The 13,828-nt window shown below is 45.7% G+C and overlaps 1 protein-coding gene across 1 annotated transcript in view; it reads left to right on the forward strand.

Annotated features, from left to right (window-relative positions):
* Positions 1 to 13,828, forward strand: part of KSR1 (kinase suppressor of ras 1) — a 29,342-nt gene that overhangs the window by 15,191 nt on the left and 323 nt on the right. Inside the window, exons 5-18 of the mRNA XM_010172080.2 lie at positions 236 to 296; positions 879 to 962; positions 1,537 to 1,598; positions 1,706 to 1,812; positions 2,101 to 2,269; positions 3,530 to 3,571; positions 4,518 to 4,572; positions 5,299 to 5,344; positions 6,054 to 6,433; positions 7,391 to 7,487; positions 8,220 to 8,353; positions 8,788 to 8,919; positions 9,211 to 9,346; positions 9,701 to 9,834. Coding sequence (XP_010170382.2) covers positions 236 to 296; positions 879 to 962; positions 1,537 to 1,598; positions 1,706 to 1,812; positions 2,101 to 2,269; positions 3,530 to 3,571; positions 4,518 to 4,572; positions 5,299 to 5,344; positions 6,054 to 6,433; positions 7,391 to 7,487; positions 8,220 to 8,353; positions 8,788 to 8,919; positions 9,211 to 9,346; positions 9,701 to 9,834 — 1,639 coding nt within the window. The remainder of the gene's footprint in view (positions 1 to 235; positions 297 to 878; positions 963 to 1,536; positions 1,599 to 1,705; positions 1,813 to 2,100; positions 2,270 to 3,529; positions 3,572 to 4,517; positions 4,573 to 5,298; positions 5,345 to 6,053; positions 6,434 to 7,390; positions 7,488 to 8,219; positions 8,354 to 8,787; positions 8,920 to 9,210; positions 9,347 to 9,700; positions 9,835 to 13,828) is intronic.

Consider the following 13,828-nt stretch of genomic DNA (forward strand, 5'->3'; position numbering starts at 1 on the left):
GAAGAATTATGATCCCCCACCAAATGTCACCTTACATTTTCTCCATATGAGAATGAATAAAAGAGTAGGATCTGGTAGCAGCTTCACAGCAGCAGGAAGCCAGTCTCAGCTGCGCTGCTAACAGTGCCACGGCTACTGGTCCTTGTCTATGGCAGCGATTGGTTTGTTTCTGTCTAGACTGGTAAGCACACTTCTGAGAAACACTGCCCTAAAACATCCCTTTGTTCTCCACCAGAACTCTCCCAGGGATCCCCCCAAGCGGTACGAAGAGACTTTGGATTAGCTGTAACACACAGGTAAGCACCACGAGCTGGGGGAGCCACCAAGGGAACAGAGGGCTCAGACAGGACAGCCAGCTCTTCAGTGCCTTCGCAGCAGTCACAGCTCTTAAGATAGGTTGGAAGTTTGGTTGGGTGCCTCATTTGCCAAGTCCAGCCTTAACTGTGTATTTCACCTTCATTTCTTTGTAATATTTGTACTTGAAATCCTTTTTACTAGGCCAACGACTTGTGATTCTGTGATGACTAGCACACCAGCAACGTTGTCATGGGGTGACAGGACCAAGGATGCCCAGTGTGTAACAGTGCCTGTTCTAAAACACTTCCACTGCTACAGATGAACGGGAAGCTGATTGTTCTTCCCTACATGGAAAGAGCACATATTCCTCTTTTCCTCCCTTTCAGCTTCCTGCAACCCCCCTTCCCAAATCCAAACCAAAACCAGGGCAGCCAGTTCTAATGCCAGACAGACCTAGCAGTTTAATTTTCTGGTGAAAGGGATAATGCTCCCTAAAGCACAGCCTGGCTGTAACTACCTACAACGGTCATTTTCCTTTAGGCACCAGTTAACGTAATTTTTCCCCTCTTGTCTCTTCTTAGGTTCTCTACAAAGTCATGGTTATCTCAGATTTGCCAAGTCTGTCAGAAAAGCATGATGTTCGGGGTGAAGTGTAAGTACTGCAGGTGAGCACACAGGGAGGATCTTTTTCACAGCTTTCCATTTGGCTCATTAAAGTTTTCCCAGTAACATCTCAATGCGATGCACTTTTAGTGGTGGCATCATTTTTTCAGTCAGGTTCTGAACTGGCAAAAGGATGCTTGGGCACAACTTACACGTTAGGTTGTCAGCCTGACACATGGTTGAAACAGATTTATTTCCCTGCTACAGGCTTCCTACCTGATAATGGGCAAATCCTGTAGTGTGAGCTGGATACCCAAATAGCAGCAAGGATTTTGGGTTTTGCTTTTCTGTCTGGGTTGTTAGTCCAGAGCGCTGAGGTTTTAGTGCTTCACTGTTGCTGGATGAGTGTCAGTGAAGGTAACTATTAAAAATAAATCAGATGCTAAGATATGTATATGGCTTTCATTAGTGTAATGACACACATAATAGGATTCTTCATACCAATGCATGCTGCTTTGGGGCCGGAGCATTCCAGAACTCCTTCTGAGATTAGCATAAGAATTACAAATTAAGGGTAGGCTTCCTCTTTTTGGGAAAGAACAAGTTGCTATTTAACGTGTAATGTTTCTCTTTCAGATTAAAATGTCACAACAAATGTACTAAAGAGGCACCTGCTTGTAGAATATCCTTCCTTCCCAGTAAGTAATTTTCTACAGATTCTTAGCAATTCAATGTAATTGATGGTATTGCAAGAATAAAAAGTCTGATTACAGCTTTCTTCTCTCTTCTCCAACCTGTTTTTCAGTAACAAAAATAAGAAGAACAGAGTCTGTCCCTTCTGATATCAATAATCCAGTAGACAGACCAACAGAACCCCAGTTTGGAACTCTCCCCAAAGCACTAACTAAAAAGGTACCTGGTGACTGAAGCGTGTCTTGTGTCTGTAAGTCACTGCGATAAGGAGAGGTGGCAGCAGTATCTGGCTGGTTGGAGCAAGAATGGCACCTTGAGCTTTCACTTTGAGAGGAGACTTTGATGTGTGACATTTTCTCCTTGTAAAACAGTTTGTGCACAGCTCCAGCTGCCTGCTCACTTAGAAAAACTATGATCAAGGCTAGGGAGAGCTTTCCCTTCTCTGTTGTTCAGTAGACACTGAGGGGAATCCTTTCTTTCTTGCTTCTGACTTCCCTTGCTTTGCAGGAGCATCCACCAGCAATAAATCATTTGGACTCTAGCAGTAATCCTTCTTCTACAACCTCATCCACACCATCTTCTCCAGCACCTTTCCAGTCTTCCAACCCTCCCAGCGCAACACCTCCCCCAAACCCATCTCCTATGGGCCAGAGGGACGGACGATTTAACTTCCCAGGTAAACTGATGTGTTTCAGGAGAGCTGCCAAAATCAGAAAGGCCTCTGTGCGAGCAGAGCCTGACCAAGACTTCATGGTTGCGGGTTTCTGAATACATGGTTGTGTCTAAGCAGGGTGTGAAGGTGTAGCTTGTTGCCTGATAAAAGAAAATGGTCTGTTCTTAAAAGTTTTAAGTGGTATCAACAAGCTCCCTTTGCAGGAGACAGATTACTGAGGAGTGCTTTAACCTTTCTTAAATGTTTTGACCTTTATATTTTCTCCTTTTTAGAAAAGGATTAAAAACCCATTATATTATTTCCCCTACCTGTTCTCACTGCATTGTAAAATGTGTGCTGCCTGCTGTGTTTGGGCACCAGTGGCTTTAAATCATGAGTAAGTTGATTGCTAGAACAAAATGTGAAAGTGAGAACTGGGATGAATTACTTTTCCAGTCCCTTCCAAAGATAATCAACAATCAACACTCGTTTTTAAACCATTGACACACACGTATGGTGGAGAAGAATTTATCCTACGTACTTTACAGATTAAGGACTCAAATGTGCAGTCTTTACCAGGTGGAGAGAGGCAGGGACCTCTGACAAGGGCCAAGATTTACACAGTGAAAATAAATTGAATTCCTTTGATCTGGAAACGGAGTCACGTGCTGCTCACTAGCTGTTACATCTTAGCTTTAGCATTGCTGTATTTTGCATCTAGCTTTGGATCTGTGAGTGAAAGTTGCTATTTTAGCTTGCTCAAAAGGAGCAGAGGCAGCACCAGTTTAGTGCAAGGATTCTACTGCAGCTACTTTGTCTGAGAACACACTGCTCAAACTCACTGCAATAAAAGAACGCGTGCAGATGGCTCAGGGGCTTCAGCCTCGCTGGGTGCATCGCTGAAAAGCCAGAGAGATGAGAGAGCATTGAACCCCTCGCTTTCCCTGGACCTGCCTTTTAGCATCCCTGGGTTCTCTAAATTTGCTTCTGCCACTTGCAGTCTGAATGTGTTGATTTCCCACCAGACTGTTTGCTCATTGGTAACAAAGCTTTCATTTGAGAAGTATCATCTGTCATAGTCTTCCAAAAATGCATGTGCTGAAATTCACCCCCTCAAGCAGGCTGATAATCTACTAATCAGTTTCCCAGCAGTGAGTTGGGACTAATTCATTGAATGCATATGGGGCACTTACTGATGATCCTCTAACTTGTTTGTGTTTTGTTTTTGTTTTTTTTTCCTCCTGGTAATTTTTTTTGCTGTCCTTTAAAAAAAATTTTAAAAAGCTGCCTACTACATTCAGCATAGACAACAATTTATCTTCCCAGGTGAGTTGATTGTTTTAATTCTACTAACCAGCTTCTGCTGCCAAAAAGTAACTTGTTTGTAAACTCCTGCATGCTGCCCAAGAACAGTAATTCTGCTTTTTTTTTAAAAAAAAAGTATCTACAACAACTAAAACTTTCCCTTATCTCAGTACATAATTCAGGCCTCTCTCTTCCACTATGAGGTAGTGGTGTGATTATGTACTAAGGTGAAATTGTGAATAAAGCAGTAGCTTTGTGCTGTGGGATTCTGCACAGCCCTGTCCTTTCTTCAGAAAGGCTGCCCTGGAGGTTGTGTGCTCAGCCAGCAGCTGGGGAATGCTGAGCTCACCTTTGGGAGCTGAGGCTCTTGCCTCTGGGGTTTAAGAACGATGCAACACTATCCATATGTGGATTTCCACGTACAAACTCTTTCTCTCAGTCTGTTCATGAACCCTTAGAAACAGCTTGTTTGTTTCCAAAGTGAGAATTGATGATATAGGGTGCCAGGTACAGAGTATTTATTGGGAATTTTGGAAGGATTTGCGACCCAAGCTGAACTTCCTGTGCACTGGTGACACGGGACAGACTAGGTGCAGCTGGAATACATGACCTGCAGTATAGATTAATTTAAACATCCTAGTTCTGTGAAGACTTAAGTATTTCTGAGTGTCGAAGGCAACTTGAAAGCATGTGAGCAGTTCACAGACAAGGACTGACCTTGGAAGACATTACAGATAAGTGGGTGAATGGAAGAAGGCTGGGCTTGGTCAATAGACAGCTTTGTAAGTACTAGGAAAGATGAGCACAATCTCAAATAAATAGAAGTATAAAATCTTACCGTCTGTGGTTGAGTTTTATTTATAATTCCTGAATAAGAAGCAAATAATCACTATTGCAATGTTAAAACTTCCCATCTTTAAGAGATTAAAGCATAAAATACCTATCATAAATGTTTCTACTTTCCCAGAAATTCCCAGTCCTGCACAGTTAGCACAGCCTCCAGAAACAGCTGCAGACACTAAGTAAGTATCGTTTAAAATTCTTTTATTTCCATAGTGTTTACTTGATAATCTTCAGATCAGTCTGAAAGCACCGTGTGTTACGACCAAAGCTGAACCTATCAGCTGAGAGCTCACAGGATAATCTCAGTCAGCAAGGGTGATACTGGTATTCCCAGCTTTACAAAGCTGAATATTATATTTACTTTAAAAGGACAGTAAGAAGTCCCCACCTTTAATATCTAGTTACGGTTGTGTGTGCATTCCCGAGATCAGAAACATGCAATGGAAGAGAAGTTACAGAGTTTTACGATTAAGAAAGCATGACCCACTTAGCTGCCAGCAAACATCTCTGTAAGGCTCCGAATTCTGGGGCATGGAAAGATTTTTAGCCCATAGTGCCAGCACTGACAACTGCCTCTGCGCTGCGGGTGTTTCAGCGGCAGGAGCGGGAGCATCCATCGCTGAGATGCACGGTAACAGCGCAGCCGTGCCACTGCCAAATCAGTTCCCGCCACTTCATCACTGAAAATCACTTCCAAGTCTTTTCCCTCAATTGCCAAAAGAAGCTTAGAAAGTCCCTGTCTGTTAAGTGGAGCAGTAACTGTGTTTTTCTCTGACCTGCTCTGATGCTATCAAGATCTGCTCTCTTCTTTCCGCGCCCCCAGTGGCAGATGCAGCAGCCCCCTTTTCTAACTCGGGTGGATGTGCAAACATTATTCTCACTGCAAACCTGTTTTCTCTTGTTAGTGCTGATCACCAGCCAGACACAGATGGAGTTGAATGTGAAGCAGAGGTAGGTTTTCTGGTGTGCCCTTTTGTACAATCAGAAATGAGTGGTCGCATTAGCTCATGGTAGATCCTGCAAAGCAAAGGGCATAAGCATGGGCTTATGTTTTGCACGGGAAGCCTTTCCGTACCCATTCACAAGAGCCAGGGAATTTGGTGGTGCCTGAGCACGTGTTCAGCTTGTAGAGTGAACGCTGAAATGGGTTTCTGTAGGGATGAGTAAATCAATAGAGAGAGAATCGATGGTTTCAGCAGAAATTACTGGATTTTGGATCAAGCCTGTTGATTTTCAGAGCCCTTCTTTCTAACAGGAGAATTTTAGTAATCTCAAAAAAACCTGCGCCCACCTTTATTTGCAGAACAAAGAGGTTCTTGACCCTGCCTTTTAGAACGGTTGGTAGCATTCCCCTGACACTGAAGCATCTCCTGAGAGATGCTGACCCCCTGGATGTTACTGCTGGTTCTACAAATGTCACTCTATATGGGATAAAGCCTTTCTTGTCCTCACCTGCGTGCACTGACATCCAGAAGATGGATGTCTTTCTGTAGCCTTCTGAGATGACTTTGTCCTGTGAGGTTTGCTTCCAGAGCTGTAGCCAAACGCGTACATCCAAGCCCCTGAGCTCTCTCAAAGCAGCCTGTGCTCCTGGCTGGTAGGCTGCTTCTGCCCCTCAAATGAGACTCCCAGCACATTTCCCTTCTCTTTTTGTAAACAGGTGGAAGAACCAGAGACGAATAAATCAGAACCTGAAGATGATGAGGATGAGGTGGAAGATTTGCCAAACAGACGGCCACGCTTGCAGGGGATGATTTATCGCAAACCCAGCCAGACCAGCGTCTACCTGCAAGAATGGGACATTCCCTTTGAGCAGATTGAACTGGGGGACCCTATTGGCCAAGGACGATGGGGGAAGGTTTACAAGGGCAAGTGGCACGGGGAGGTGGCCATCAGGCTGCTGGAGATCGACGGGAACAATCAGGATCATCTCAAGCTCTTTAAAAAGGAGGTGATGAACTACAGACAGACCCGGCACGAGAACGTGGTACTTTTCATGGGAGCTTGCATGAACCCTCCTCATTTAGCAATCATTACCAGGTAAGGATACAGCAGCTTAGTATTATGGGTTTAGTTTTACAGATATAAAAATATAATGTATAGATAATACTTAGTTTTTATATATAAAAATAAACCTCTCGCTATAGTCAGGAGGTGGCAGACACGAATGCAGTCTGTGTTGCTCAGAGTTTGGGGTACAAGGGGTGTCTCCTTTTAGGGAGGATATATCTTTTGGAAATTTTTCCTTTTATTTTTGAATTCTGAAATAATAAAATTAAAAGAGCAGGAGAAAAATAAATTGGGAACAGGCTGTTCCTCTGTCATCTACTCCCAGATGGTTCCAGTTCAGCAAAGTGACAATAAACCAATATGTGAGGCTGGTAACACAACAGTTATCTGTTCCTTTCTGGTCCTTTCAGGGACAGTCACTGATTAGGCAAGAACGTTACTGTTTTTCTCCCCTCTTCCATTTTCAGTGTTTAGTTGACATCAGGATCGTTTAGCCCCTAAATTACATCTTTTTGGGACGTTCACATGTAGGCTGAATTTAAGTAAGGCCAAGGGTGTGCCATTCTCATCGTCAGCCAAGGAGGTGCTTGGCCATTTCTAATTGCCAGTTCCAAAAGAAGTTTCCTGCTTAAGTGACCAGTAGCACCAGTAGCACCAGCAGCAGAAGCTGGTGCTTGGATTCTGAAAACTGGACTTCAGACATGAGAGCAGCCCGAGAACAACGGGGCTTCTGCAGAAACACACAAGCACTTGCTGCATGTCCTTGAGGACGCCTTAACAATGGGTCTCCTGTACATGTGCTCACCCCCACAGATGTAAATGAATCAGGTCCCTCAAGTTCTTCAACGTGGCATTTCTCAGCAGTGGAAAAGGGCTGGAGTTCTGTCAACGTGATAAGAAAACCAATTGAACACCCAGCACTACATTCTTATTTCCCTCCAATATTTTAAAGACCTTTCTCAGGATCGTTGTTCCTCTTTTCTGTAGTTTCTGCAAAGGAAGGACGCTTCACTCGTTTGTGAGGGACCCCAAGATATCGCTGGACATTAACAAAACCAGGCAGATAGCACAGGAGATCATTAAGGTAAGAGTTCGTTATGCCAACACAGACACCTGCTGCTTTCTGGGCAGCACCTCAGCAAGGGCTTGGAGGCTGCACAGCTGGAGAGGGTCTGCAAGTCCCAACAGCCCCACGAGGTGTTGTAGCAGGAGATACTCAGAGTACTAATTTAGTGTGCAGTAGGCTAAGGGCCTGGAAGGAGAGAAAGAGCTTTTGCTTGTCAGTGAGGGGCTGGGGAGGGAGAATGTAGATAAAGGGAGCAATGAAGAAGGGTTTGCAGGACAGGCTTCCTTCCTGGTCTCATTAGTAACTGCGGCCAGGTTAATGCATCCTGAAGTCGATGGCATTTTTCCCCAGGGTCACAGTGTTTTCTGTGATTGCTTTCGCTATTTCTCAACTGAAGAAGCATTTCTAAAGCTGCTGTTTTCTGGCAGACACAGCCTGTGAATTTAATGAGCAAAGTTGTGTTAGTTGTTCATTGTTCTCACAGACTTCTTCCACAGCCACTTAATGCTTCAGCTAAGAGCACCCATCCAGCAGCCCTACTATGCAATGTAGAGGATGAAAAGCAATTCCAGGGTTGAGCACTGAGCTAAGATCTGCTCCCTGCAGCCTTCCCCCACAAGTCAGACAGATGTACCATTAATCACTGTGCCAAAGCGATGGGAGTGAGCACGTCCTAGAAAGCAAAGCATGCCCAGGGTGAGGGGCTTGTAAATAATAAATAAAGTTTACATCTCTGCATATATTTCCCAGGGCATGGGGTATCTTCATGCAAAGGGGATTGTGCATAAGGATCTGAAATCCAAGAATGTTTTCTATGACAATGGGAAAGTTGTGATCACTGACTTTGGATTGTTTGGAATTTCGGGTGTGGTTCAGGAAGGAAGGTAAGTGGAGGTTTCCATCTTTGGTCCACTTCTAGAATGATAAATAAGGATCGCACAGGGAGACACTTTGTTGTGTTACACGGTACCAGTGAGGGGTGTCAGTTGCTTTAGTACAAACACATTTTTTGAATATGCACTTTTTCTGTTTTCCTTTTTTTAGCAGCATTCTCTCTTTCTACATTTCCCACAGCACATTGCTAGGAAGTTATGTCTGGAGTAGACTCAGAACACAGGAAACTTTAGGCCCAAGAATGAGCTGGAGTCAAGGTAGCACACGGATTTTTTTAATATGGCAAGAAAATTAGAAAGGAAATGTCAGTGATAACATTTGAGTACCTAAAGTCAAGGCATTAGGTGGAGCACAGGTGTGTCCACACGCTGCTTCTTGGTTGAAGCAGAAGTGTTTCAGGACCACTTCTTTCTTTTGAACTCAGGAGGGAGAATGAATTGAAGCTGCCTCATGACTGGTTATGCTACCTGGCCCCTGAAATTGTTCGTGAGATGGCCCCTGGGAAAGATGAAGACAAGCTGCCTTTCTCCAAAGCTGCAGATATCTATGCCTTTGGGTAAGAGAGGAACACCTCAGAGCACCACAGGAGCTTGCTAAATGAGACTTGTTACAGACCTGAGTGTTGCGAGTCAGGTCCTCTTCTCACAGACTCGGGGTTCTCTAGCTGGGACACGTTTTTCTCATCCACTACAAAAGTCACGGGCGGGAGGTGTGTGGGGTGGGGGGGATTTGCTGCACAGCCTCATACACCTTCCACAGCTTCTCTGAAGAGCTTAGAACAGTGTCAGGGTGTTGTATCTTCCTCTTAAGAGCAGGCAAAGGCTTGATTTGATTGTTGATGTTGCAGAACTGTGTGGTATGAGCTCCAAGCAAGAGAGTGGCCTTTCAAGAACCAGCCTGCAGAGGCACTCATCTGGCAGATTGGAAGTGGTGAAGGAGTGAAACAAGTCCTTGCAACTGTTAGTTTGGGGAAAGAAGTCAATGTAAGTACCTCACTTGCAGGAATCCTTCCCTATAGCTGCTTATCAGGAAAAGAGGGAGCTACTGAAAGGAGATTTATTTTACTTGTATTATAACTCTAAATATAAAGGGCAAGAGAGAGAACAGATTAGAGTGGGACCCCAGGTCAGATACTGAGCCTCTCCCCATAACTGCCCTACAGAAGTGGATACCCACTGCTCCGCAGGATGCTGTTTGATTATGAGCATGTCCAAGACCTCCATTAAACCATATTTCTGTCTGGGCTGGCACGAATCACTCTGCTCCATCAGCTGCGTGGTCTGCACAGCTGACCTGTGAACTCAGTGGAGATAATGAGCCACAAATATCCTTTGCAGGAAATTCTCTCAGCGTGCTGGTCATTTGATCTCAGCGAGAGACCAAGCTTCACTGTCCTCATGGATATGCTTGAAAAACTGCCAAAACTGAATCGTCGGCTCTCCCACCCAGGGCACTTCTGGAAGTCTGCTGAGTGAGTATTCGCTGCTGTTAAGAACATTTATGCTGCTCGGAATTTGCCAGCTGATCATTTCTGTGCTTTATTTGGCCTTCCTGGGGGCTGTCAGACCTCTGATGGGAGAGTAAGAGCGTGCTGTTCTGCTCTGCTGGTGACTAGGAAGTTATGCAATTAGGCTTGTGTGCTTCAGACAGTTAAGTTCCTATTTCAACATATTCATCTCCCTCCTTCAGCAGGTGACTGATCCAGCTTTCTGTTTGGTTTCAGAGAGTATTACCCACAGTTCTGGGAAGGGCCCACACTGACCCCAGAGTGGTTAGATTTCCCCTGTGATGGCTGGTACTGACTGGGGAAGGGAAGGACCAAAGGACATGCCACCATTTCCCTTTGAAACTGACCTGTCAAATTTTGGAAGAGTTTTAGTTCGTAGCCTTCCTCAAGGAGCATGTGGGGAAATAAACCCAACCCCCTGCTCCTGCACAGGTAGCTAAAGAACCGCAGCATTAGTCCTGACTCAGAATAACTGACTTCTGGGGAAAAACCAAAGCAGGTGGTAAACGTGTGCCAAGTGCTTTAGAAACGCTGGAGATGCAGTGGACTGCCAGCTGGGAACAGCGGCGGTGTTCGGACTCAGTCTCTAAGCAAGTGGAAGTGTTTGGACTGAATCCCTAAGCTGGAATTCTGTCGAGACCTGGCTGGGTGTTTTGTGCTCTGGTGCGTGTGGCTCAGCTGGGGTTTTGGTTGTGAGTTTTGCCATTTGTCCTTTGTGCAATTTCCTGCCACTGGTACCGGGTCCCTGATACGTGACAGTGTCAGACCCCTCAGAACGTGGAACGCTTCTCCGAGACCGCGGCCTCGTCTGTATACACGGGGACAATATTCTGAGCACTGATCGAGTGCCTCCTCCCCACGCACTCATCAGCAGAACTCTGCTGTCTTTTCCTTGCACTAGACACGTACATCTGCCTTCACTGCACCCATTTTGAGAAGGCACAACAGAGGGGTGAGAGCCCTATGTTTGGCAGTTGTTTTTTATCATCAGTGACTGCCTGTGTGTGCTCTGGAGGGCAGGTGGGTGACAAGGTGTCTTCCTGCACCCACAACACTCACTACTCCAGCACAGCTGCCACTTCAGTCCTTGTGATTTCAATTCTCTAGATTTTTTTAAACTAAAAATTTAAAGAGAAACCAACAAAGTCTCAGCTAAAAAATGGACCTGCACGTAATTGCTGCTTCTCATCTGTCCTGCAGTCCTGTCTTAAGAGAAACATTTTTTTTCCCTCCTCTGGCCCAAAGCATCCCAAACCCTGTTTCCAGGCCCAGCTGGCATTGGCCAGATCTGTACCCAGCTACCTCAAGTACCTGATTTTCCATGAGCCATGGAAGCTCATGGCTTCCTTCAACTTATCTGGCTTCACCTGGGATATTTCCTCCTGTTTTTTTTTAAACCAAGCCTCCCTTGCTTAAAAGGAAGACCATGGTATTTAAGTCATGTTATGTTATGAGCACAGCAGTTCTTTTGCCAGGAGATTTGCATGATACTGAAGTGTCAGTTTTCCTTTCTAAACACACTGTGCTCCAGCACCGTGGCTCTGTGTGGCTCTTTCATGCCCTCGTTTCTCTGTACAGTGAGATCTGCTTGTGTTGCATCATTAACTCTGATTTGACACTTTTTCACCTCCCTCACCAGACACCACAGAGCAGACTGAGCCCAGGCACTGACACGTTCCCTTGCACACAATCACACTCCCACATTGTCCTCTCACATCACGTTGGGAATGAACTTGCAGTGGTGCTTCTTCCCACTTGGGCAGTCACTCCCTGAGAACACTCAATTCCAGAGCAGTTTGCCAAGGGATGGTTTTGGATGAGTGTTTCCACAGGGAGCGATTCTTGAGCAGCCTGTGGAACTGCAGAACATGTCTTATCTAGTATCCACCCTAATTATTTTTCCCTGGGTAGATGGACCGACACCCCCCTCCACCCCCACCAGTGGTTCATGTCAATTTGCATACATTAATCCTTTTTCTCTGCTCAAAGCATTTAATAGGGGAGAAGTGCTTTACGTGTCAGTATTAACTGTCAACACTGACAGCTGAACTCATGCTCATTGAAATGAAGGTGCAGGCAGCTCAGTTGTTCATCCCCCGCAAACCAATTTACATTCAAGTCACCCTTGGGAGACTCCCTGTAGCCACACCAGCCAGAGACCTGCCCAGCCTCAAAAACCACCCACAGACACGTTCCCATCCCCTCGGACACATCCTGGGAGAAGCACCACGCTAACCTACCGTGCTTTACTCTGGTATAACCTTTGTAATATGTAGTTCTCAAGGGCTCACTTTAAATAACTGAAAACTAACTCTCATGGTGTCTTTTTTCCTCCCCTCCCATATTTCTCTGTAGGTTGTAGCTTCTGGTGCAATAACGGGCTCCACCTTGCATGCTTCCATGTGTTGTATCCTAACCGGCAACTGGGACAATCACCTTCCATTTAAAAAAGCAAAAACCACGAAATTAACCCATGGACATAATCAGCATTTTATCTGAATTCTCCTTTTCTGCCTTTTCCGCTTGGTGTGGGCTGTTAGCTTGAATAACAACTCCTGCCTGCGAGAAGTTACTGTCTAACAACGCGGCCGCCTTTCACTTCTGAAGCTGTAACTTCCTCCTGGAAAGGGTCTAGTGATCTGCTCTCTAACTAACCAGGCACCAACACCACCAGTCTGTGGGTCCTGCCCAGCAAGTTGGGGTTTTCCTGAAACTGGTGTGACTTGTGCATGTCCTGCGAGTCCCGGGAGGCCGAGGGGTGCAGCCTCCCAGCTGCAGCCTGAGGTGATGCCTGTCCCCCCCAGTGCCGGACTGGGGCTCTGTGACTGGAGGTAACGGGTACATCTTCACGGCACAGCTGATGACCAAGCCCTTCACTTGCACTTCAGACCAAGAGTGAAGGGCCAGACTGTGCCCGAGCTGCCCTGGGAGCAGAGCCAGCACTGACCCCGGGGTCAATTCTGTCAGGGGCTGGATGGAGCCGCTGCAGTTCCTGAGCGGGAAGAAGGAAGGTCCTCGCTCTGCGTGGAGCAGATCGTGGTCCCTTAGCCTATGGAAGTGGCATCCAGAACTGGGATCAGCTACAGTGCTGTGTAAAAGAGGAGGAAAGCGAGAAAGCCCCTCAGTTCCTCCTCCCCTCGCAAATCTAGTGCTTTGAATTTTATTATTTGCTCTGTTTACATCCCCCGTTCAGCAAAACACCCGCGTTAACATGAGGGGCTCTGCAGACCTGTAGGTGACACAGCAAACGTGCCTTTTTAGAAAAGGTTTTTTTCAGTCTTTACCAATTCATGATTTTTAAAAAACACCTTGTGTCGGAGGGGAGAGGACGGGGACGGAGGAGAATGTGCACCAAGAACCAGGGAGGTCCCTCCTGCCTCAGTGGGGACAAACACACCCACACACTCGTTCTCGCAGAGCCCCCTGCAAGAGCTCACACACTCGGGCTGTCTGCCTGGCTGCCACCTGAGTGCGTGTGCGTGGGAAGGTATTTGGAGTGAAAATGTTTCCAGCTGTGCTGACAGTTTAAGGGTGATGGAGAAGACACCTTTATGCACTTGCTACAGTCTATAAAGAGAAGCAAATGGGTTTGATTTTGGTGTGTTTGTTTCACTGACTGATGTTCCTTGTCAAAACACCTCTTTCTCTTAAAAAGAAAAAGCTGTAAGTAACTTTTTCCTTCCCTTCTCCTTCAAGGAAACCAAGTGCCCGGTGAAAACAAGTGTCAGGCTTCTGCCCACCTTAGGAACTTAGGAAAACATCCTGTTTCTCCAGTTGAAACAAATTGGATTTGTACTGTTTCCACTGATGAGGGTGGCATGAATGAGTTCATGTGTTTGCTGCTTAATTACTTAAGCCTCTTTTCTGGGTGAGCTGAGGTTGTAGGAGATCAGGATCTAACCCATTTCAGTCCCTTTTATAGGACTGTAGCTTTGTAAGAAAAATTAAAAGTAAATAA

The sequence above is a fragment of the Antrostomus carolinensis genome, unplaced genomic scaffold (assembly GCF_000700745.2).
Source record: "Antrostomus carolinensis isolate BGI_N321 unplaced genomic scaffold, ASM70074v2 scaffold8907, whole genome shotgun sequence".
NCBI lineage: Eukaryota > Metazoa > Chordata > Aves > Caprimulgiformes > Caprimulgidae > Antrostomus > Antrostomus carolinensis.